The following is a 24,677-nucleotide window of genomic DNA, read 5'->3' as shown; positions in this document are numbered from 1 at the left end:
TGTAAACATTGAAATTAGAGTAAAACTTCATCTGAACTACATTGACTTAAACAAGTTGCTCATTGGTTTAAATGTTTTGTGTTCATTCCCAGACGCTGGGAGGGCGGCGACCCCGGAGTGTCCAATCAGAAGACGCCTACCACCATCCTCCTGACCCCGGACAGGAAGTTCCATAGTTTTGGCTATGCAGCACGTGACTTCTACCACGACCTGGACCCTACCGAGTCCAGGCACTGGCTCTACCTGGAGAAGTTCAAAATGAAACTCCATACAACAGCGGTAAAGACACACACACGCACACTCGCGCAAACACACACATCCCTTATTACTCTGTGTCTGCACGTGTGCAGGGCTGGCAGCTTGGTAGCCCTTGATCAAGACTCTCAGTTCTATTACATTACACATACGAGTCATTGGACGAAGGCGTCTTCTATATGGGGGAGTGTTGTTAAGAGCCCCGATGCTCGGTCTGTACATTAACACGCACCGCTTGCAGTACAGTTTTGGAAGCATAAGGACCTTATCTTTCATATCAGCGAGAAATAATACAAAATAAATAAAACGTTAAATTGAAACACAGGGTTAGTGTTAGTGTTCCCACACGGCCGTATCTCCATGTTAGTGTTTATGGAAAACAGACGGAAGATAGAGTCGACTACCTGTGCTAATTAGCTTTCTGCATCCCCTAACACCTGTGTTTGAACGTAAGACTGAAAAATACTGTCGGCTGCAACTGTGTTAAAGCCGGTAAAAACAGTGTACAGCAGTTCCTCAGAGGAGGAAGTGGAGGACCATCCCTCAGTAAATTTCATAAAAATAAAAATTGGAAAACATTGGAAAAAGTTTTAGATAAAACTATACTAAATATATTCACGTCACCAAATAAATAATTGATTAAAACACACTCTTTTTCAATGAAGGTCTACGGTAGCCTCAACAGCACTCTGTAGGGTAGCACTATGGTGTAGCCGGAGGACAGCTTGCTTCCGTCCTCCTCTTGGTACATTGACTTCAATACAAAACCTAGGAGGCTCTTGGTTCTCACCCCTTCCATAGACTTACACAGTAATTATGACAACTTCCAGAGGACGTCCTCCAACCTATCAGAGCTCTTGCAGCATGAAATGACATGTTGTCCACACAACCAAAGGATCAGAGAATGAATCTAGTACTGAAAGCATAAGCTAGCTAGCACTGCAGTGCATAAAATGTGGTGAGTAGTTGACTCAAAGAGAGAGAAAGACAATAGTTGAACAGTTTTCAACAAATTAGTTTCTTCAAAAATGAAGGAGGAGAGAGATTGTCATTTTTTTCAGTTTCACTTATAGTTAGCTTACGAACTTTTGTACATCACGCAGTAACGTACAATTATTTTTGCGCGCAAAAAACGTAATACTTCCAGATCAACTGTAATATGAATTGTAAAGCACAATTTCTCCCCTTTCCAGCAAAATCAATGACGAGGCCTTCATGATGCCCATCTCTGCATGACTGAAGAAGGCAATGAGCTCCGTCTGGTCTTTTTAAAAATTACAGGTGGGGAAGCGAAACCTACTGCATGATAGGGAAAGGGGGAGATAAGCCGTGTTGGGAAACAGCTTTTTTCACCGATCTGTCCAATTTATCACCTCTAAAATGTAAATAAAACACTATAAAGAGTTTATATAATGTTTCATTACATACCTATTTGAAGGTTTGTGTCGAATTTGAAATGGGTTTTTACGGCGGTGCTAAAGTTATCTTCAGAAGTAAACAGCGGCTGTCGCGGCTTTTGAGAGTCATGTTGGCTTGCAGTAATGACGCAAAAACTGTATGCATTCAGTTCGACAATTGACTAGGTATCCCCCCTTACCCAGTCCCTTTCTTGTTTTTAATCTGCGAGAGAAGCGCTACACCTGTGTAACAGTTTAACTTTACGTCCCTCTTTAACTTTACGGGACCCTCTGCACACATCTACAACAGTCACCCACGAAGCATCGTTACCCATCGCTCCACAAAAGCCACTGCCCTTGCAGAGCAAGGGGAACCACTACTTCAAGGTCTCAGAGCAAGTGACGTCACCGATTGAAAGGCTATTAGCGCGCACCACCGCTAACTAGATAGCCATTTCACATCCGTTACACCTGGTGGAGAGAGGCTGTACGACACAGAATGAGATGCATTATGCGTGCGTGCTGTACGTTACGTCATGGCACGTCACAATTTAACATACAGCGTCAGGGGTTAGTCAACAGTACTTAGCTAGCAAATGAGGCTGGCTAGTTTAGTTACTCAAACACCCGGCTCAAACAGAGGGATGCTATGTTAGCTAGCTGGCTATGACTATCCAACACAACACTGGAACTCAAGTTAAGCTTTTGGTTTTATTAATTTATTGCCACTGGGAACTGCCGGTGTAACTGCTTACTGACTATAGACTGTAGCGTTACTGCATGATTGTAGCGGGATTACTAATGCATTAGTTCTATTAGCTAACGTTATGTTGACTAGGACGTTACTTTAGATAATATGGGGACAACGATGTAGGCTGTGTGTAGCGGTTATGACATGGTTTTGTCTTGGAAAGGTTTTTTCGCCTGGTCACATACAGCTGATGTGTTGTTCATTGAAGTCCACAATGAAGAAAAAAGGTGAGAGGAGGAGAGTGCATAGAGGTTAGAAGGAATACTACGGCTACTATGAAGGTGAACTGTGTTTATGCATGATCAGGGGTGTATTCATTTACACCCTAGATAAGATGATGTAGGCAAAAGAGTGTGCAAGGTGGTGAATGTGTCACTGTCTGTCATCTCAAATTTTTCTCTCGACTTATGCGCACCTATGTTGTAAACTTTCATTCATAGGCTTGGTTGTAGCCACCTCATAATGGGTAAAGGGACAATTTGAGTATCATGTAGTAGCCTAAACCTATCGATGTTACATTGAGCTGGGTGAATGGAATATGAATGACAGTCATCCAACATGCTGTAATAGAAAGGCCATGCGCATGAAAAAATTTTGTCCTCCCTCATCATAAACGTCCCTGACCGCCACTGGTGTACAGTAAGTGTATGTTTTGCATTTGTGAAATTATTTTGATGTGATATGAAAGTAAAGGGATTTATGTTTCCAGAGCCGTACTGCAATTGAGAATCGATTCACATTTAGAAGGCGTATTTGGCTGTTTTGGCTTCCAGAGCCAATTCGCCCTTTAAACAGAACATGTAAGGTCCTTGGACTATAAGGAGTAACGTTAGGCTCCTCTAGTCCATTATTGGGCTAGCAGCTTGGCTGCCCTGAGCTGACATTGCAGCAAGCTTTTGAAGTTCTGTGTTCTGTGCCAAGTAAGAGGTAACACTGCCAGTAACTGTTGGCTCAGGCTACTGTTATTGCACATATTTCACCATAGAGGTAAAGTGGACACGATTTGGATAAGGCTGAGAATGTTGACTGGGGTCTGTCTTAGTATTTATCAGTAGATGTCTGTAGGGTGTTTAAATGAAAAGATTACGATAAGGTGGAACTTTAGTTTTCTCTGTCGTCCCTTCTTTCCCCCAATCAGAATCTCTCCATCGACACAGAACTCCATGCAGCCAATGGGAAGAGAGTTAAAGCTATTGATATTTTTGCATATGCTCTGGCGTTCTTCAAGGAGCAAGCACTAAAGGTAAAGTATTACCAGGTTCTACTGCATGGTATAGTACATTCAAAAAAATATATACATTGGTTTCATATATTGAATACATGTATCTTATATGAATTAGAAGTAGAATTTAATGCTCAGCGATAGTGCTGATGTTATGGTGGGTCAGGGAACATAGATGCCATGCTTGATGTGATCCCGTGCAGGAGTTGAGTGACCAGGCGGGTGCAGAGTTTGACAATGCAGACATCAGATGGGTCATCACAGTGCCAGCCATCTGGAAAATGCCAGCCAAGCAGTTCATGAGGGAGGCAGCCTACAAGGTGGGTTGGCCCCTGTCAATCAAAACACGTCCATGTGCACACGCATGCAATCACACAGGGAGGCACATACGCTCATGCATGCATATACACACATTGTAAGGTTGAAAGTAAAATATTCCTCGTTTCAAATTACTGTCTGTCTGCTGTAGTCTGCTTTCAACAGCTCAAATGACAAACTTTTGCCGCTCAAACCATCTATCTCCCTCAGAGTAAATGATGCGTCTGTACAGTCTCGCCATTAGCTCTCGTTTGGCAGAGGCACTGCAGGTACTTGGGAGAGAAAGTGATGACGGTGCATGACTAGCTTTACCACCCTGGCTGCTGCTGTGATTTATTACCTATAGGAGAGAGGTTGGTTGCTGCTCTGGAGCTGCAGTGCCAGACAGTGACGACTACTCTCCTCCCCCTCTTTCTCTTGCTCTCTCTCCTGTATGGGGATAGAGAGAGAAAGACTGATCCACCACGACAGCAGTAGAGGAGAGGACAGAGAGTAGAGGGAGGGCAGCTGGGGGGAGCCACCAGGGAGAGGGATCATTTCATCACTACGAGTCGTCCCAAGAGAGAATTTGAGGATAGGACAGTGAGACAAGGGATAGCAGGGAGGGGGTGCATACTGAGGATGAGAATAGAGGATGAGAATGAAGGGGCTATTGTGATCATTCTCAATAGGCTGTGAGGGAGAGGAAAATAAATAAGACAAATACCTTGGTTCGACTCTAACTCCAATGTATGCTATTCCACAATACACACATGCCAGTTTACAGCATAGTCAGAAAGGCAGGGTTGTTTATTTTCCCCCAGAGGAGCACAGTGGTGGGAGGGAGCTGCAGAGAGCTGTGCGATGGGCACATGGTAGTGCGGTGTGGTACTCTGTGTAGGGGAATTTCAGGGGAGAGGGCTAGAGGAGTGGGTGTGTGGGGAGGGAGGGGGGGGTGTGAAGAGGGAGGGGGGGAGGGGTGTGTGAGGAGGGAGGGGTGGAAGTGTGAGGAGGGAGGGGTGGAGGGGTGGGAGTGTGAGGAGGGAGGGGTGGATGAGTGGGTGTGTGAAGAGGGTGGGGTGGAGGAGTGGGTGTGTGAGGAGGGAGGGGTGGAGGTACAGGACATTAGTATGTGTGAGAGAGTGTCACATGGGTGTGGCAGTCTGTCTGAGGCTGCAGCCGCCGGATAGAGACACCACCCTCCCCTCTGCAGTGAACAAAGAAGATGGGCTGGAGAGAGAGGAGGAGGAGAGAGGGGAGAGAGCAATAGAAGGAGACAGGATAGGAGAGATATGAGAGGAGGAGAGACGAAGAGGAGAGAGGCTCTTTAGACAGCTTGATCACCTGATATCTGCAGTGGAGGTTGAGGCACAGTAAGAGGGGGAGGATGTTTGGTTAGGGGCTGGGGGAGTGGCTACGTATCTGCAGTGACTCAGCATCCTCTGGCTGGATCATTTATTACTGTTACTGGGGGAAAAACGAAACACCCCTACCTTACCCACGTCTTCCTCTCCTCCTTTCCTCCTCACTCTCCTTGACCCCTTCACCGTGACATGCAGAATCTCACAAAGCACAGGGATGTGATAATTTGCCAGTCTTTTTCTGTGTATATTGTGGACAGAAACACAAACCAGCCAGAACAGCATGTTGATTGATAGGCCTTCAAGTTGTTCGAATGCTGCAAAAGCAGTTGTTGCTTGTGGATGTTTCGAGAAATGTAATAGCTTTTGGGAATTGCTTTTATGCTAGGATTGCATGATTTATCCCTTGAGTATTTTCCTATTCAAATCTGTGGCCTGCCCATGAGCCCAATACTTTTCCAACAGCCATTTATGGTTTAGTAGTGAACTAGATTATGTTTTAGATGAATGATGGTTGTGTTAAATTGTTCCATTTCAGCTGTGTATGGTATAGTGTTGTATTACTGTGTAAGGGTATGTAGACATTGTAACTTTGATGTTCCTAAATTAATTCAGGAAAAAGTTTGGTGCTGACGGCCATATTACTTTCTATTTTGAGGTATCTTGAATCCTTAACATACACTGAATATTAACCAATGAGGGATGTTTATAGTAACTTACTAGGACAGTTATTCACATTGCTGGTTTTATTGAGGTCATCTTTCTGAGACCTGTTAAGGAAAAAGCTGATGTCCAGTATTTCCTGTTTGTGCTCTGCCATTCTCTAGGCTGGTCTGGTTCCCCGTGACAACCCAGAGCAGCTGATAATTGCCCTTGAGCCCGAGGCAGCCTCCATCTACTGCCGCAAGCTCCGCCTCCACCAGATGATTGACATTGGCACCAAGACCAACCAGAACGGTTTCAGCCCCACTGAGAATGTAGGGGCAGGGATGACCCAGGGTAAATCCCACCCCCCCGTCACCCCACAGACCAATCAGAATATGAGCATCACATTGAACGTCACAGTAATGTACCATGGTAACATTTTGGATCCCCCATGTAACGATTTCATACAGTATATGCCTCTGAAACGAATCTTGGACTATAGATTGGTTATTGGTCGACAAGCATGTTTATCATTCCAAAAAGAGTCAAATCTGTGTTTTTGTCTGTAGAATTCATTCTGGATAACTGTATTCACGATGGAGAGGTAGTGGTGGCTGGGGAAAAACCGTCTTCCCACTCAAGTCAGGTCACAGGCTACTGCAGTGATATTGTACGTTTATGTAAAATTCTGCTAATAGTCAAACAACCAGTGCCTTCAATGAATCTTAAACATACATTTCCTCTCAACGGATAATGTGTATGGGACAATATCCTCAACCCTAACATAACTTTCATTTTCATATTCAGATAGAAAAAATGCATGGACAAATACAAATCATCACATTCTCCATGTCTATTTGCTTTTGCTTCTTTTTCCTAAAATGTGCACGAGCCCTTGAATACTATGGGAAAATTAGCCAACAACTATTCGTATTCAGGATGTAGCACGGAAAATGTACTGATATCTGAATGTACAAAAGGTCATTCAAATACTAAATAATGCCACCTTAGAACTGGTCTGTATTATACAATGAAATCCAATCTCATATTTGACACCCAAGCGAATCAGCAATAGCAAATGACCATAAACTCCCTCAAGCCTTTCCTCTCTCTCACTCATCGATCTTTTGTTTCGGGAAAGAGTTTTGGTTCTCCATAGATCATCTAAACAAGAGATTTAGAAGCTTAGTGCCCTTCAGTCCTATCTCGCTATGCTGTTGACTAGGGATAGGACTAAACCATACTCACACTAGCATTCACTTGCTTGAATGCACTTATTTTAGTTCAACCTTATGCGTATTAAGGAGGTTGAACTTCTGTACAGAAGCTGAAGGCTATGTTATGGCTATATAGTAGTGCTGTAGCGTTAATTGGAATTCAATCTGATTCGCCCACACATACAGTAGAGGAAACCCTTTAGGACTACAGTAGATATGGTATACTGTCTTTAATAAGAACTGAGATGAGAGATGACCTACTGTATACATTAGTATTTTTTGATGCTTATTACTCACTGCAACAATATGAAAACAGTATTTGCTCTGTAACTAGACACTTGTTACCTTAAGGTTCTTGGATGAAGATAATTGATTTGATTTAATGTTCATTGCCTCCATCATGGTTTACAATGCTAACCTCATGCTATTATAGAGCGGAAGTCTATTGGTGGCTCTTTGGAGCAGATGTTTTTCTTTTAAAGACTCTCCAATGACCTGCTTTAAGCTGTGTCTGGTCGGCTTAGGTCCGGGGCTAAAGCTATGATTATGAGCACATACTGTAAGACTTGCAGAGTTTATACAGTACCAGTCAAAAGTTTGGACTCACCTACTCATTCAAGGGTATTTCTTTATTTATACTATTTTCTACATTGTAGAATAATAGTGAAGACATCAAAACTATGAAATAATACATATAGAATCATGTGGTAACCAAAAAAGTGTTAAACAAATCAAAATAGATTTTAGATTTTAGATTCTTCAAAGTGCCACCGTTTGCCTTGATGACAGCTTTGCACACTCTAGGCATTCTCTCAACCAGCTTCATGAGGTAATCACCTGGAATGCATTTCAATTAACAGGTGTGCCTTGTTAAAAGTTAATTTGTGGAATTTCCTTCCTTCTTAATATGTTTGAGCCAATCAGTTGTGTTGTGCCAAGGTAGAGGTGTTATACAGAAGATAGCTCTATTTGGTAAAAGACCAAGTCTATATTATGGCAAGAACAGCTCAAATAAGCAAAGAGAAACGACAGTCCATCATTACTTTAAGACATGAAGGTCAGTCAATCCGGAAAGTTCAAGAACTTTGAAGGTTTCTTCAAGTGCAGTCACAAAAACCATCAAGCACTATGATGAAACTGGCTCTCATGAGGACCGCCACAGGAAAGGAAGACCCAGAGTTACCTCTGCTGCAGAGGATAAGTTCATTAGAGTTAACTGCACCTCAGATTGCAGCCCAAATAAATGCTTCACAGAGTTCAAGTAACAGACACATCTCAACATCAACTGTTCAGAGGAGACTGTGTAAATCAGGCCTTCATGGTCGAATTTCTGCAAAGAACCCACTACTAAAGGACACCAATAAGAAGAAGAGACTTACTTGGGCCAAGACACACGAGCAATGGACATTAGACCGGTGGAAATCTGTCCTTTGGTATGATGAGTCCAAATTTGACATTTTTGATTCCAACTGCTGTGTCTTTGTGAGATGCAGAGTAGGTGAACGGATGATCTCCACATGTGTGATTCCCACTGTGAAGCATGGAGGAGGAGGTGTGGTGCTTTGCTGGTGACACTGTCTGTGATTTACTTAGAATTCAAGGCACACTTAACCAGCATGGCTACCACAGCATTCTGCAGCAATACGCCATCCCATCTGGTTTGCGCTTAGTGGGACTATCATTTGTTTTTCAACAGGATAATGTCCCAAAACACACCTCCAGGCTGTATAAAGACGTTTTGACCAAGAAGGAGAGTGATGGAGTGCTGCATCAGATGACCTGGCCTCCACAATCACTTGACCTCAACCCAATTGAGATGGTTTGGGATGAGTTGGACGGCAGAGTGAAGAAAAAGCAGCCAACAAGTGCTCAGCATATGTGGGAACTCCTTCAAGACTGTTGGAAAGCGTTTCAGGTGAAGCTGGTTGAGAGAATGCCAAGAGTGTGCAAAGCTGTAATCAAGACAAAGGGGGGCTACTTTGAAGGATCTCAAATCTAAGATATATTTTGATTTGTTTAACACTTTTTTGGTTACTACATGATTCCATGTGTTATTTCATAGTTTTGATGTCTTCACTATTATTCTACAATGTAGAAAATAGTAAAAATAAAGAAAAACCCTTGAATGAGTAGGTGTGTCCAAACATTTGACTGGTACTGTATTTCTCATATATCTTTACATTCTTGTAAAATGCTGAGTTTGTTTCCCAAAATGGTGCTCATAGTATCCCAAGTCTATATACTGGATTTTAGAACCGGCGGCGACAATGTATCACCATCCAACGGAATTATCTTCTACTCATCATCTGTCTTTCCATAATAATTATGGGAAATGTAGTTGGTTTGAAATGAACCCTTTGATAGATGGTCAGTTTGTGTCTGCATTACCTTCAGTAGCAATGCAGAGGTCAGAGAGAGGTTGGACCAAAAGAAGGGGGCACAAGTCAATGTCCCCTCCCTAATGATGGTGTTTCCAACAGGATGTTATAACTCTTTTCCAACGGAGGTGTTTTTATGTTGGAAGGAAGCCTACGGGAAGGGAAAGTGTACTCTCTGTCCAGCTGCCGCTGTTTCCTCCTTACATTAACTTTCCCATAATGGCCGCTCCTCTATTCGAGCAGCTTCCACCATAGCTAACTCATAATGTTCTCACAGCATTCCCGGAAAGTTATTTCTTCATTGTGTTTTGACATGTCGACGGAGGAGTTAATGGTGACATAGATAGACCCCACTCTCACACTCTCCTGAGGATTAATGGGAGTCGGAAAGTCCTCCTTTCCCTTCATATTGTTTCCGCTCTATTGGAGAAAATGTCCTTCTGACATCTTGGTCGATGTGGTCATGCTACTACTACTGCTGTCCTGTTTTCAACCAGTGATTACAAGGTCCATATGCAATTAATGTCACCATTAGCCTGTAAGTACTGATCATAATTGCATTCTCCAGTTCTGAACATTTAGAGTAGAATGTCCTTTCCTTGGCCAGCGTTCTCTCCTCCCTTTGCAGCTAACACATTTTTTGCCCCATAGGAAGAACATTTCATCAGCATACAGTTGAAGTCGGAAGTTTACATACACTTAGGTTGGAGTCATTAAAACTCGTTTTAGGCCTACCTTCAAACTCAGTGCCTCTTTGGTTGACATCATCGGAAAATCAAGAGATCAGCCAAGACCTCAGAAAAAAAATTGCGGACCTCCACAAGTCTGGTTCATCCTTGGGAGCAATTTCCAAACGCCTGAAGGTTAAGGACAACAAAGTCAAGGTATTGGAGTGGCTATCTCAAAGCCCTGACCTCAATCCTGTAGAAAATGTGTGGGCAGAACTGAAAAAGCATGTGCGAGCAAGTAGGCCTACAAACCTGACTCAGAAACACCAGCTCTGTCAGGAGGAATGGGCCAAAATTCACCCAACTTATTGTGGGAAGCTTGTGGAAGGCTATCCAAAACGTTTGACCAAAGTTAAACAATTTAAAGGCAATGCTACCAAATACTAATTGAGTGTATGTAAACTTCTGACCCACTGGGAATGTGATGAAAGAAATCAAAGCTGAAATAAATTATTCTCTCTACTCTTATTCTGACATTTCACATTCTTAAAATAAAGTGGTGATCCTAACTGACCTAAGACAGGGAATTTTTACTAGGATTAAATGTCAGGAATTGTGAAAAACTGAGTTTAAATGTATTTGGCTAAGGTAAACTTCCGACTTCAACAGTATATGCTAATAAAATACAGTTTGAATATAAAAAACGGAAAATGAAACACTAGATCCAAATAGTCTCACAATAGATTTGCTCATTCCTGCAAGTCAACACAGTTTCTGGGATGGGTACCTGTAGTTAGGCTATATGGGCAATTCTGGAGTTCTGCTGCTGACTTCACACATCCATCCTAGACATCATATAGCCCTATCATCCTGTCGCTTGACTTACATTGTATGACCCACACAGCTTCACCAAAGCGCTTCCACCCTTCTCACGCTCGGTCATTCTCTCTCTGTCAATAACCAGCCAAGGAGCATGTCCGGAGCAAACGGCAGAGCCGCACCTTTTTGGTGGAAAATGTCATAGGGGAGCTTTGGTCGGAGCTGGAAGAAGGTAGAGTCTCTTTCTCTCTTTTACGCTTCTGTTTCTCTCTCCCTCCTCCCTCTCTATAGAGTAATTGCTCCTGCTGTTTCTTATGCTGCTGATCATGCATCGTGTTTGTTATTCGGTGCCTTGAAAAACAACAACCTTATGTTTATTGAGTGGGAGGATCTATTCTACTTAATATCGTTCTAGTTTTTGCTAATAACCTCATGCTTTTACAGTCTAATCGATTACATTTCTCTACTAATCAAATGCTTCCTGTAGGTTTGGCTGGATGTTGACATGTCAGTGACCGTATGGTTGATTACATGATCACATGGTGATTACTGACCAGTGTGACAGTGTGGGCATGGTGATAGTAGGTTATCTACTGTATAAAAAGACTGAAATCCAGTATAGCAATTGGCTTATCCTCTATCCGATACACTGTATCTAGTTCTCCAGTTCCCACTTGGGGTTTTAGGGCGCGACGGCCTCATGACTACTCATGTTGACCATCCGCTGAGTGTGTCCCAAAAACAGAAGCCGCTTTTAGAGGAAATTGTCAGAAGTCATGCTTCAGAGGCGTTATTGGCTACCACTATAGTCTTCTGCTCCTTCGCCTCCAATGACGTTTCTCTCTCTCCGTGTCCCCAGGTGACCGCTATGTAGTGGTTGACTGTGGTGGCGGAACGGTTGACCTCACGGTCCACCAGATACGGCTCCCTGAGGGACATCTCAAGGAGCTCTATAAGGCCTCAGGTAAAGAGAGTGCTCAATGCTCAGATAACAGCTCTCACTGAATACATGTTATACTGAGATGGATCTAGGCAATATCCTCAATTCAAAAATATTCACATTCTTCTGGCTGTTCTATCACATTCTGGGGTGGCTGCATGTGTAAAGGACGTCACACTGCTTGCTTAGCAAGTACCACTTCCTCCTAATTCATCCCATTCCTGGCACAAACTTGGGACCTCTGCCTTGCTAGCACATGTGACCGCCCTCCTGGAGTGTCTTACCAGTCTGCGCCACGCGGAAAGCTAGCTGCTCGCTGGCGCAAGTGGGGAAACTTCAGGCTGAGGAGTAAATTTCACACATCCCCATGAGCTACACATGACCTCCTAGTCTCAAAAAAACACTTTCAAAGGCTTAATCAGGGTCCATGCATCCCCTCTGTTCTGTGGACTCGGTGTCATTTGAGCTCTTATTGACCGACACTCATTTTCACTTCCTCAGGCGGTCCTTATGGCTCCATTGGTATTGACTATGAGTTTGAGAAGCTCCTGTGTAAGATCTTCGGGCCCGACTTCATCGACCAGTTTAAGATCAAGCGGCCGGCTGCCTGGGTGGATCTGATGATCGCGTTTGAGTCCCGGAAACGGGCAGCGGCCCCGGACAGGACCAACCCCCTGAATATCAACCTGCCCTTCTCCTTCATCGACTACTACAAGAAGTTCAGAGGTCACAGTGTGGAGCACGCCCTGCGCAAGAGCAAGTGAGTGTGTGTGTGTGTGCATATGTGAGTGTGTGTATGATGGCAGAGGGTTCGAGGATTGGTATAGGATACAGAATACACTGAAAGTCCCTATTGAGTGATTACCCGATTACCCAAGCATGTGTCTGAATAAGCATGTGCTAGCTGTCGGATGTAATATACCTTTACTTGGTGTATGTATCCAGGGGAATACACACACGTCTCCTCTGCAACAGATCTCAATTCCATTACCCAAACATTAAATGACCAACTTGCGACATATGACCATTACTATCCATTTGTTTGTGATACTGTGTGATAAATTAGATACATTTTATTATACCACGAGTGGAACTTCATTTGGGTACATGTGCTTAAAAACATAGGACATAATACCAAAACACACAATGCAATACGATACAGTAAAATGCATAGAAAATAGTGCAATATAAAATCTATTCAATGAGGATTACTTCTATCAATCTATCAGTTGTCCAGGCACTGGCAATGATTATCCATTATACAGTCTGAAACTGCCCAGTAAGCCAACCAGCGAATTCAGAATTCACCACCTTTCCCCCTCCACCACCTTACAGTCAGCTCATTAAGAGACGTGTCTATTGTACAATATAGTAGACTAGTGTCATTAGCTGACTAAGTATTCCCACTCTGGTTCATTCAGTTCAAATGACCTTAGATAAGTCTAAAATGCTTTCTTCCTGCTTATACACAGTAGTATGTCCAGTAGTAGTGTTACACTAATAAATGTTTGGATCAGTATGTGCACTTGGATTCACTAAAGATGACTGAATAACTTGAAATAAACCTTGTGTATATAAAGACCTTGTCTCGCTTTGATACTATCCTGTAGTCTGGCTGTTAAAAGTACTGTCTTACATTAGTATAGATTTTCATCCTGTATTAAACTCATGGGACCCTTAAAGACATTCAGACGCCAGAAACCTGAGCCTCCAGGGGTCCTGCGGGTCCTCTGACTCATAGTCAGAACTGTAAATCATTTAGGATGTCTCGCTGTGCCGCAAAAGCCTTTCTGTGAAAGAGAGAGGTCACTGGCAAGCACACACTCACGTCTAGAAGAATTCTCGAAAGAGACCAGATGGATTCTATACACTCCTATAAGATCTGTTACAATACAACCACTGAGGGGGATGAGTATACCGTACATGTAGAAAAACAGAGAGCTTTTGCATGGAGGCAGACACTACTTATCTATTGTTCTCCTACAGACATACAGTACATGTATTCCACAGAGAGCTCACTGTGTTAAATCTCCATACAGATAATTTACCAAGAAGCACAATGGGTAAACATTCGTGAAAGATACAGGGATTTCATTATATTCATTCAGACTGTAAATCTTTTATTTTTTATTTTTTACATGTCCTAAAGTCATTATAGGCCACCTACTGGCGAAGGAGGAAGTCTGGTTCGGAGTGTATTGTATCAGTGCTTATACGGTAGCTTACCAATCTACTGGTAATCAGAGCAGCGTCAATAATGGCATGCTAATCTGTCCTCCTTTCTCTCTGCAGTGTGGACTTTGTGAAGTGGTCCTCCCAGGGCATGCTGAGAATGAACCCTGATGCCATGAACGCCCTCTTCAAGCCCACCATAGACCACATCATTCAGCACCTCAGTAAGTAGCCACTATTACTCATTTAAAAAACTGTTTTCTTGAAGGGACTTCTTAGTACGGACACACATATATACTGGTAGTATCTGAAAGATATTGCCTGTTGTCATTCTATATTTGGAAGCCAAACCTTAGGTGTAGCAATACTGCATCCTATATAATGTTCAGCTGTTGGCCCTGCTGCTGTCTTGACAAAGTGACATATCTCAATTGACCAAGATGAATAAAGCATCAGCATGGTTATGTTTTCAAATTGGATTGTATGCATCACCATACTGTATGTGAGCACGCCCAGCCTGGTCTCAGACTAGACGTAACATAGTAAATTAGTATGATATGTTACATTTGGTATGATTACATATAAAATAATGTTACTTAAGGCAAAAATTAAAGTAGGGTGGTTGGTCGGGGTAGATGGGTTGACGTATAATGAGAACATCTAGCAACCCAAAGGTTGCGTGTTTGAATCTCATCATGGACAACTTTAGCTAATTAGCAACTTTGCAACTACTTAGCATGTTAGCTAACCCTTCCCCTAACCTTAACCCTTTAACCTGTCTGGCACCGGGGTTCCGCTAGCGGAACTCCTCCCACATTCCACTGAAAAGGCAGAGCGCGAAATTCAAAACATATTTTTGAGAAATATTTAACTTTCACACATTAACAAGTCCAATACAGCAAATGAAAGATACACATCTTGTGAATCCAGTCAACATGTCCGATTTTTAAAATGTTTTACAGCGAAAACACCACATATATTTATGTTAGCTCACCACCAAATACAAAAAAGGACAGACATTTTTCACAGCACATGTAGCATGCACAAAGCCAACCTAACTAACCAAGAACCAACCAAACTAACCAAGAAACAACTTCATCAGATGACAGTCTTATAACATGTTATACAATAAATCTATGTTTTGTTCGAAAAATGTGCATATTTGAGGTATAAATCAGTTTTACATTGCAGCTACCATCACAGCTACCGTCAGAAATAGCACCGAAGCAGCCAGAGTAATTACAGACACCAACGTCAAATACCTAAATACTCATCATAAAACATTTCTGAAAAATCGATGGTGTACAGCAAATTAAAGACAAACATCTTGTGAATCCAGCCAATATTTCTGATTTTTTAAGTGTTTTACAGCGAAAACACAATATAGCATTATATTAGCTTACTACAATAGCCTACCACACTACCACATTCATTCATCAAGGCACGTTAGCGATAGCAATAGGCACGTTAGCGATAGCGAATAAACCAGCAAAAGATATTAATTTTCACTAACCTTCATAAACCTTCATCAGATGACAGTCCTATAACATCAGGTTATACATACACTTATGTTTTGTTTGAAAATGTGCATATTTAGAGCTGAAATCAGTGGTTATACATTGTGCTAACGTAGCATCTTTTTCCCAGAATGTGCGGATATTTTTATGACACTCAACTATTCTGACCAAATAACTATTCATAAACGTTACTAGAAAATACATGTTGTATAGGAAATGATAGATACACTAGTTCTTAATGCAGTCGCCGTGTTAGAATTCTAAAAATAACTTCATTACGATATGCAGTTTACGTTATGGCGAGAGCGTGCCCAAAACCTGGCCGCAAACTACTAGTACACATGTACGACAGATATATGAAATAACATCATAAAATGGGTCCTACTTTTGATGATCTTCCATCAGAATGTTGTACAAGGGGTCCTTTGTCCAGAACAATCGTTGTTTGGTTTTAGAATGTCGGGACGCCTAACGCCATAACGCCTAACGTCCCGAATAAATGATGACGCCTAACGTCCCGAATAAATTTCAATAATCTAATAAAACTATATTGAAAAAACATACTTTACGATGATATTGTCACATTTATCAAATAAAATCAAAGCCAGAGATATTAGTCGTCTATAACGACAGCTTTTCAGAAGGCAATACCAGGTCCCTTCTCGCGCGCTCCAGAAAACAGGAAACTGGTGACACGTCATGCCAAGAGGTTTTATTCGACCCCAGATCAAGTTATACACTCCATTTCTTCTCTCACTGCCTGTCGACATCTAGTGGAAGACGTATGAAGTTCATGTATATTAATAAATATCAAGGACATTTATAGGCAGGCCCTAGAACAGAGCATCGATTTCAGATTTTCCACTTCCTGTCAGGAAGTTTGCTGCAAAATGAGTTCTGTTTTACTCACAGATATAATTCAAACGGTTTTAGAAACTAGAGAGTGTTTTCTATCCAATAGTAATAATAATATGCATATTGTACGAGCAAGAATTGAGTACGAGGCCGTTTAAATTGGGCACGATTTTCCCCCAAAGTGAAAACAGCGCCCTCTGTCCTCAACAGGTTAACCAAACTCCTAACCTTAACCCCTAGACTAGCTAACGTTAGCCACAACAAATTTGAGTTTGTAACATCTAATATATTTTTCAAATTTGTAACATATTATACAAATTGCAATTCATAATATATTGTACAAATTCCAATTCATGATATGTCATACAATTTGTAATTCATAACATATACGAATTGTAATTCGTAACATATTATACAAAATGGATGATGGACATTCACAAATTAATACATAGCATATGAAACATAACATATCATACTAATTGGAGTGTCCCGGATTTACATTTATTATGTTACGTCTACCACTGAGTCTAGGTTTGCACTCCACCCAGGCTGAATTGAAAGCATTCCCATCCCATTCTCTAAGGAGTTGAGATCCCAGAAGAGATATCTGGGGAGTGCACACTGCATCCCAAGGCTTCCTCTCACTGTACAGTGAGCAGTCTTCCCAGTACTCCCACCCAAAATAAACCAACCTACTTCAATAATGCAGACAGTGTTTTTGGACAGAGAGTAAGAAGTGGGTCACATTACTTTAGCATGGTCTGCTTGGAGTCTGATGAACTGTCTGATAACTTTGGGACTCAAACAGGGAGGGGAGTTTGGAGATAAATATTTCAGGTAATGTTGTCCTCTGGCATAACACATAGCCATATGCTATTGCCTGCAGAAAACTGAAATTGTATTAATGCTTCACATACTATAGAGTAGAACTCTAGTTGAATAACAACTCTTTCCCTCTCAGCCGATCTCTTTGAGAAGCCGGAGGTGTCTGACATCAAGTTCCTGTTCCTAGTGGGCGGCTTTGCTGAGTCGCCCCTGCTGCAGCAGGCGGTGCAGAACATGCTGCAAGGACGCAGCCGCATAATTATCCCCCACGACGTGGGCCTCACCATCCTCAAGGGGGCCGTTCTCTTCGGCCTGGACCCCAGCGTCATCAAGGTGCGCCGCTCGCCCCTCACCTACGGCGTGGGCGTCCTCAACCGCTACGTGGAGGGCAAGCACCCGCCCGACAAGATGCTGGTGAAGGACGGCACGCGCTGGTGCACCGATGTCTTCGACACCTTCATCACTTGCGATCAGTCCGTGGCCCTGGGCGAGACGGTGAAACGCAGCTACACGCCCGCCAAGCCCAGCCAGCAGGTCATCGTCATCCACATCTACTGCTCGGAGAAGGAACGCGTGGGCTTCATCAGCGAGCCGGGTGTGAGGAAGTGCGGCACCCTGCGGCTGGATGTGACCGGTACGGAGAGCACCGTCGTGCGCCGTGAGATCCAGACGCTCATGCAGTTTGGGGACACGGAGATCCGAGCCATGGCGGTGGACGTAGCCACTTCGCGTACCGTCAAGGCTAGCATCGACTTCCTTAGTCAGTAAATAGGGTGATATGGAGAAATAAGGTCAAAGGGTCATAGGAAGTGAAACCTCCAGCAGCACACACACAATGAGCCAGGGAACAGTGGCTAGAATGTAGCAGTATATTGATCTTTGGGCCTTTTCAGATTAGCATGAGTGCTAGTTTGTTTCTGCTTTAGCTGACTCCTTGGTCAGAAACAAACTAGCATTCAGGTTTTATCCCTGTGTACCATCTGTGTGTGTATCTAGTCTTAAGTGCAGGCTATATTGATGTGCTCTGCTCTAGAGATGTTTAGATTGGAGTATGTACAGAGATACAACACAGCTTTGTACTATAGGCATATATTGCTATTGATACGTACAGCCTTGTTTCAGGTCAATTGTGTGTTATCTGTGGTTGTGTGCTGTAGCTGTGTTAGGTCATGGTAGGTGGGTACTGTAGTACTCCTATCTTGCAGCTCTTACAGCTACAACACTATGCTATGACACAATGCTCCACAAACCTATGTCCTCTCCAACCCTCGCTCATGGGACCAAATTTTCACAACTGCTATGACCATTAGGCATTTAAAACCAAACTCCTGGGGTTTCCTTGAACAACAGTTAGAAACTATCATTCAGATGCTTATCCTACTCATCAGACCAGAGTTTTATTGAGTCGGGGTTGGAGAGCACCTGAGATGAGGGAAGGCAGTGGTTCTCCAACAAAAACACTTCACTGGATAGCTTTCAAATCTGTATTTATCTCTACCATCTCCTGTGGTTAGGCATGAGATACCATAGAAAGGAGTTATATTACCTTATGAAACAAACTTGGTGCATTAGCTTTTAAAATACATTTGAAGTCATGGAAACTCAGTTCATTTTTGGTCAAATGTAAGCAGACGGTCTCCTATCCTGTCAACAATATCTGTTTAAGGTTGGCTTCTAAATGTGGCTTATTCAGCACTGCAAACAAATCTATGTGTTAGAAATATAGAGAGACTAACAACTAGCTGTTTAGACGTCAGGCTTGATTGTCGAGACGTTCTATCATTTCTTACAAACAACGTAAAAATCCACCTCACTGTTTAACATGTTGCGCTGATCCACAACAAAATATAAATCCGAGAATGTGAAAAGTGGCAGAGTTGACAATGCTGCTAGCTGAACCGGCAAACTGATTTGAATATAGCCATTGCAATGTGCTTTGTGGTTGCCTTCATTTGTTATGCTTATGAGACGACCGAGGACAAAAAGACACTGAATTTCCTTTTTGAATATCTGAAATTCAGGAGATTGTGTAAGCCGTTGAAAAGGAAAGATGAAATTGAAAATATGTTTATTTCTGTAAATACAGTATTTAAATATTGTACAGATTTTTAGCGTTATTATTTTAGCAGCTTTAGAACAGAGAGTATGTATGCTTTCACACAGACACCTTTTCCCACTATTCTCACCAGCCATAGCATGCGAGTCGAGGCAGAATTTGAATGCCGCATTCATTGACAATGAGTGAAAGTGAGCATCGAAAGAGACCTTGAATACCTTTGTCCTTAAAACATGAGTGGTTATTGTTATGGAACATGGAGTTTCTCTGGGTTGGGCAAATATTTGTGTTGGCTTTGTAACTGTCAATTTGTGTTTAGTTAAAATGTTTACAATAAAATGACAATTGGCTTTTGAAAACCTGTATTCAAAATATCAATAGCAAATATTTTTGGGGGGTCTTTCTAACTACAGTAATTGGCAAATCATACTGACAGACACAAGGTCAACTGAAACTATACTTCAACCACCCTGCAAATAATAGAAAATTACAGTTCCAAATCATTGTCTTTCTTCCCCAACAAATGTAATACAAGAGCAATAAAACCTTACAATTGCAAGGTATTGTTCCTTACCAAAATTTAACTCAACCATTTACATTTTTGTGCTGTGCTTCCATTTTAAATTTGTTTCAAGGCTGCAGCTGCCGGAAGCTGCTGTTGAAAGTATTATACCCTAAATCAAGTATTGATGGAAGGAAACAACGCAATATATACTTCATATTTAAACATATAGATACAATAAATAGCTTTATACTGGAGAAGAAAAAAAGTTTATGGCCCAACATACAATAATTTACCCAAATGAATGCCTAAGATGAGATGTCAAAACTATTCAGCATATAGACACAATTCATGTCCCTAGTCTTGATTCAAGACAGAGGTAGTGTATTACTCACTAGTAACTGGGTTTGGATTTAAATTGATTTTGTTTTCTACCATAGCTGTTGTTTGCAGATGCACTCAATTTGAGTGGTTGGTAACAAGGTATAGCGCAGACCATGCATGATAACCTGGTCTTCCAGCAGTGTTCCTCTCTGAGAACCCTACACTGAGGATTTCAAACTAATGTGAGGTAGAGTCTCACAGAAGAACTCTGTGAATTTAAGTTGGTCTCCCTTGACTTGTTGACGTGAAAAAGTGCACATGCTTTGATCCCCGATGCTGCCTTTGGCACTCTCCTGCAGTGCACGTTTTGCATGATTAAATCTTTACAAATGATGAGAAAACATCATTTCTAACCACACTTTTTTAAGTTTGAGGGTTAGGTGTGGTGATAATGTTACACCACCATGTGTGGAGAAAAGTGTGGCCTTTTCAACTCTAGATGTAATGACAAATGAATAATTAACTGCGAAGGAAATGCTTTTACATGTACATGGCATGTCCCAATCAATCATCTCACACACTGTTATCGCAGCAGATCTGCTCAATCTCCATCCTAACAACTCATAACAGGTTAATCTATCAACCCTTTCCTCATCCTCATGGAGGTCAATGGATGACTATTGAGTTGAAGGAAAGAAAAAGACAGCATTTGTTTCTTTAATGTATTGCTACTTTGATAAATACCATGTATTTTGTGCCGCCTCCAGTATTATGTATTGCACAATATACTGTATGTAGCGGCTTTATATTCAAAGCTTAGTCCGAATTGTATGAAGACATGTTTAGCTGAAGTTCGCATCGTATTGAGTTTATAACGCAGCAGAATATGACAATTGGCACCCTAAAGAGGGTAAATGTCAAATTCTATGAAGTGTCATTTATTAACCTGTAATTGAATGGGTGGGTGGAGACAGTTAAGGAGCATCAGTTTAGCTAGCTTCTGCATACTACGACAGAAAGTGCTTAACTCTTTATCTAGAGCTTACAATATTACAGGACATGAAAGTTCACTGCTACTTGATTCTATGCTTGTCGTAGAACAAGTTACTTCACTATTCAACCAAAATTGCCACTCTTAAATGTTTCACAAATCATACGTTTTTCAGTTTATCCTTGGGTTTACGCACATGTGATTTTTCTACTGTTGAGTTACAAGTTTCCTGCTCTTACGAGTTGTATTTCAATGCCAAGTATTCACAGCCAAACTGTCATCCAATAAAATGTGTATTTCAAAGAATATCTGACTACCTGTCGTTGTTCGTTGCTGGTTTCATGACATGCTACACATGCATCCTCAAAAAGACTTCCCACATCAATAAAAGTAACAGGGGAAGAAGAAAACAGAGTATATCATACTTTTTAATTAAATGATTTATACTTTGCATGTTTATTTAGGCCAAGACAGCAAGGTGCCGGTGCAGTGGCTATAAACAGTCACTGCTGTTTTATCACTAATATTGGAAACAGATACAATGTATTCTGCAATAAAACCAAAGTTTTGAAACCCAATTCAAGCTAATTCATATTTTTCTATGTGTTCTATTCAGTGTTAGCACAATTTGATGAGGTATATCCAAAGCAGCCACAGATTTGTATATGGGTGTGACCCATTTGGGTCTGTGCCCTCGGGCTGAGTAGGAGGAGAGAATAAGACTATCAGAAAAGCAACACTGCTCTCCAGTGGATATTTTGGTCACACTTTATTTGGGTACTCTGGATACTCCATCTGTGGATGCTCTACAGATGGTCATAGTATCAACAAACTATCTGTTGATAAGCAACTGCATGAAAAGGTTATGGTTAGGTTTAGAGTAAGGGTTAGGATAAGGGTAAAGGTTAGGGCTAGGGTGAAGGTTAATAGATGGAATATTCAAATAAAGTGTTACCAACATGTTTTGAAACTACACTACCTGAGACTACGTAATACAGCATTGAAATGATGGGATAACTAGTACAGTACTATGCAGTAGTGATACCCTGCTTCACCACCTGTGACTTGTTTTTGGTGTTTTCGCTACGGACGATTCCAACTCAGTGCACAGGAGGTCCGTGGCACCTTAATTGGGAAGAACGGGCTCGTGGTAATGACTGTAGCGGAATCAGTGGAATGGTATCAAATACATCAAACACATGGTTTCTATGTGTTTGATGCCATTCCATTTGCTCCTTTCTGGTCATTATCATGAGCCGTTCTCCCCTCAGCAGCCTCCACTAACTCAGTGGTCTATATCTCCATGATAATGACAGCTCGAAATGATTTCAAACTTTGCTGCTCATCTGTTTCTGATCTCTCCGCCCGGGCCAGAACAGTGTATTAGGAGAAAGAACCATAGATCCAAAATAAGCTCCAGCTGTTTTTTTTGCTGAAATTCAGGACTCATTGACTTGTGCTGTGTCGAGTTGTGACGTTATGGAGACATGGGTTCATAACTGCCGGTATCTATTAGGCCTAATGGCTTTGGAGTGCCTTGTGTATAGTAGTACTCATATAGTACAGCGATGATTTTTACCAAAGAAATCCCGGGTTTAATAACAGAGGTTGCGAAATAAGCACATGCTTCAAACCAACCTCAATGTGCTATTCTCTACTCCAGGGGTTCTCAAAGTGGGGTCCGCAGAAGTACTGCATTTAATTTTTTTGTATGAATATTACTAACAACAGATTAAAAGAATTTTGGCCAATGGATCCATGGAATAAATTGAGGGTGTAATACAATAAAATGTCATATTATTAATCTATAATTTATGTTCTTAACCCTGGGCAATATTGGCCTGGGAGGCTCACAGGGATATTGGTATCCACGTTACTCCAGCAATTACAAATGTTTCAACTTAATACTTCTTGTATATGTTTTTTTTTACATAAATGCACTGTAATTAAAGCTCTAAAACTGCAAAGTTCTCTCTGACTTATGGCAAAATGTGTAGAATTGCAGGATATTAGCTTTAAAGCTGCAACAACAAAATATATCTCTGCCCCATTAAAAAATGTGTAGAATTGCAGTAAATTTGCTTGAAAACTGCTAAATTTTCTCTCCAATACCATGGGCCTTTAAAATGTTTCTTCCCAGGGCCCGAGACTTGGTTCGTCAGGCCATGCACTGCCAAAGTCATAGCAAAACTCCTTGTATGCCATTTTGTTGTGTTCTGATTATGTGGGGTTCCCTGATTAATTTTCTATCACAAAAGGGGTCCCCGGACCCAAAAAGTTTGGGAACCCTTGCTCTACTCAGCTTGCAATACTGTGCCATTATTCATTTCACATGTACATACTTTTGGATTAAAAAGTCCACTGCTAAATTGTAGTTAGCCTCAAGCGCCCTCGCTAATGATCCAACAAGCTGAATATGAAACTAAACACTTCTTATTCAACCACTGTGTGCATTTAGGAGCGAGTGTGTTATTCTAACAGGAGTGTTTGTGGAGAGGCTCTCAACCCCACACAGGGCAAGGTTGTTTTTAGTTGTTGGATGTGTGCGAGGGGGATGGGTAGGGTGAAGGATAGGATAGGTGCACTGGTTGTCTCCGAAATGGCTGGAAAGTAGGGCAGTTGCTACGGCAATTTCAAGGGGAAACTCTCAAAGTAGGCCCTTGAGTTGCTGGTGTGATCACTCCCACACATTCACACACTCATATATTCTGTCAGGAAAGCAGTGAGATTTGGAGCTGGGAGCTTTACATGTTTTCATTCCAGCGTGATGTTGCGGTCGATGTTCATGATGCCTGAAGTCTCACAGTTCTTCATACGTTTTCATTTCATTTGGAGCACGTTTGTGCTCTGCTGGGCCGTTCCCCCCTCTGTCAGGTTACCTAGCCATCATTTGATTTTATTAGTATTTGTTTGCTCAGCATACACCCTTATCTATGAGATGAGTGTCACTGCATGTTGATGAGAGGTCTGTTTGGGTAACATCCCTCCACACACAAACGTACCGGCACACCATAGGAGACTGCTGAGGAAGGCTCATAATAATGGTGGGAATGGAGTAAATGGAATGATATGAAGACATATGTAAAGCATGTGTTTGATAGCATCTCATTAATAATTAATTCCATCAATTCAATTTAGCCAGTCCCCCCCAATTAAGGTGCCACAGGCCACCTGTGCTTCACACACACATATACACAGGCACATACAAACAAATTGTGTGCATGAGAGGAATGGCACTCCTTACTGTAACATATTCCAACAACAGTATCCAGTGTTGGAAAGAGTCAAGACAGTTTTATTGGACTGGATGGCTGACTGAACATGCGACTGCACGTGTATATTTTTTGAGTGCGGGTTTTATATAAATAACTGTTAGATATTCTAGTAAAGTCATGGCATGAAAACAGCATGAAATCAGACCAGCAACCCTTTGGTTCCTAATGTGGGCACACCAACTTCAGTTTGAGGAGGCCTTACCCACTACG

General features: G+C 41.8%; 1 protein-coding gene across 1 annotated transcript in view; it reads left to right on the top strand.

Moving 5' to 3' along the window:
- Positions 1–21,490, top strand: part of LOC120046542 (heat shock 70 kDa protein 12A-like) — a 44,582-nt gene extending 23,092 nt beyond the window's left edge. The window contains exons 4-12 of the mRNA XM_038991870.1: positions 93–279; positions 3,542–3,646; positions 3,829–3,945; positions 6,111–6,282; positions 11,156–11,242; positions 11,870–11,974; positions 12,452–12,710; positions 14,243–14,346; positions 17,456–21,490. Coding sequence (XP_038847798.1) covers positions 93–279; positions 3,542–3,646; positions 3,829–3,945; positions 6,111–6,282; positions 11,156–11,242; positions 11,870–11,974; positions 12,452–12,710; positions 14,243–14,346; positions 17,456–18,087 — 1,768 coding nt within the window. The 3' untranslated portion in view covers positions 18,088–21,490. The remainder of the gene's footprint in view (positions 1–92; positions 280–3,541; positions 3,647–3,828; positions 3,946–6,110; positions 6,283–11,155; positions 11,243–11,869; positions 11,975–12,451; positions 12,711–14,242; positions 14,347–17,455) is intronic.
- The last annotated feature ends 3,187 nt before the right edge of the window (positions 21,491–24,677 follow it).

This window comes from Salvelinus namaycush, chromosome 4 (assembly GCF_016432855.1).
Source record: "Salvelinus namaycush isolate Seneca chromosome 4, SaNama_1.0, whole genome shotgun sequence".
NCBI classification, from domain to species: domain Eukaryota; kingdom Metazoa; phylum Chordata; class Actinopteri; order Salmoniformes; family Salmonidae; genus Salvelinus; species Salvelinus namaycush.
The sequence above is the reverse complement of the archived record's forward strand: the minus strand, read 5'-3'. Positions and strand labels throughout refer to the sequence as shown.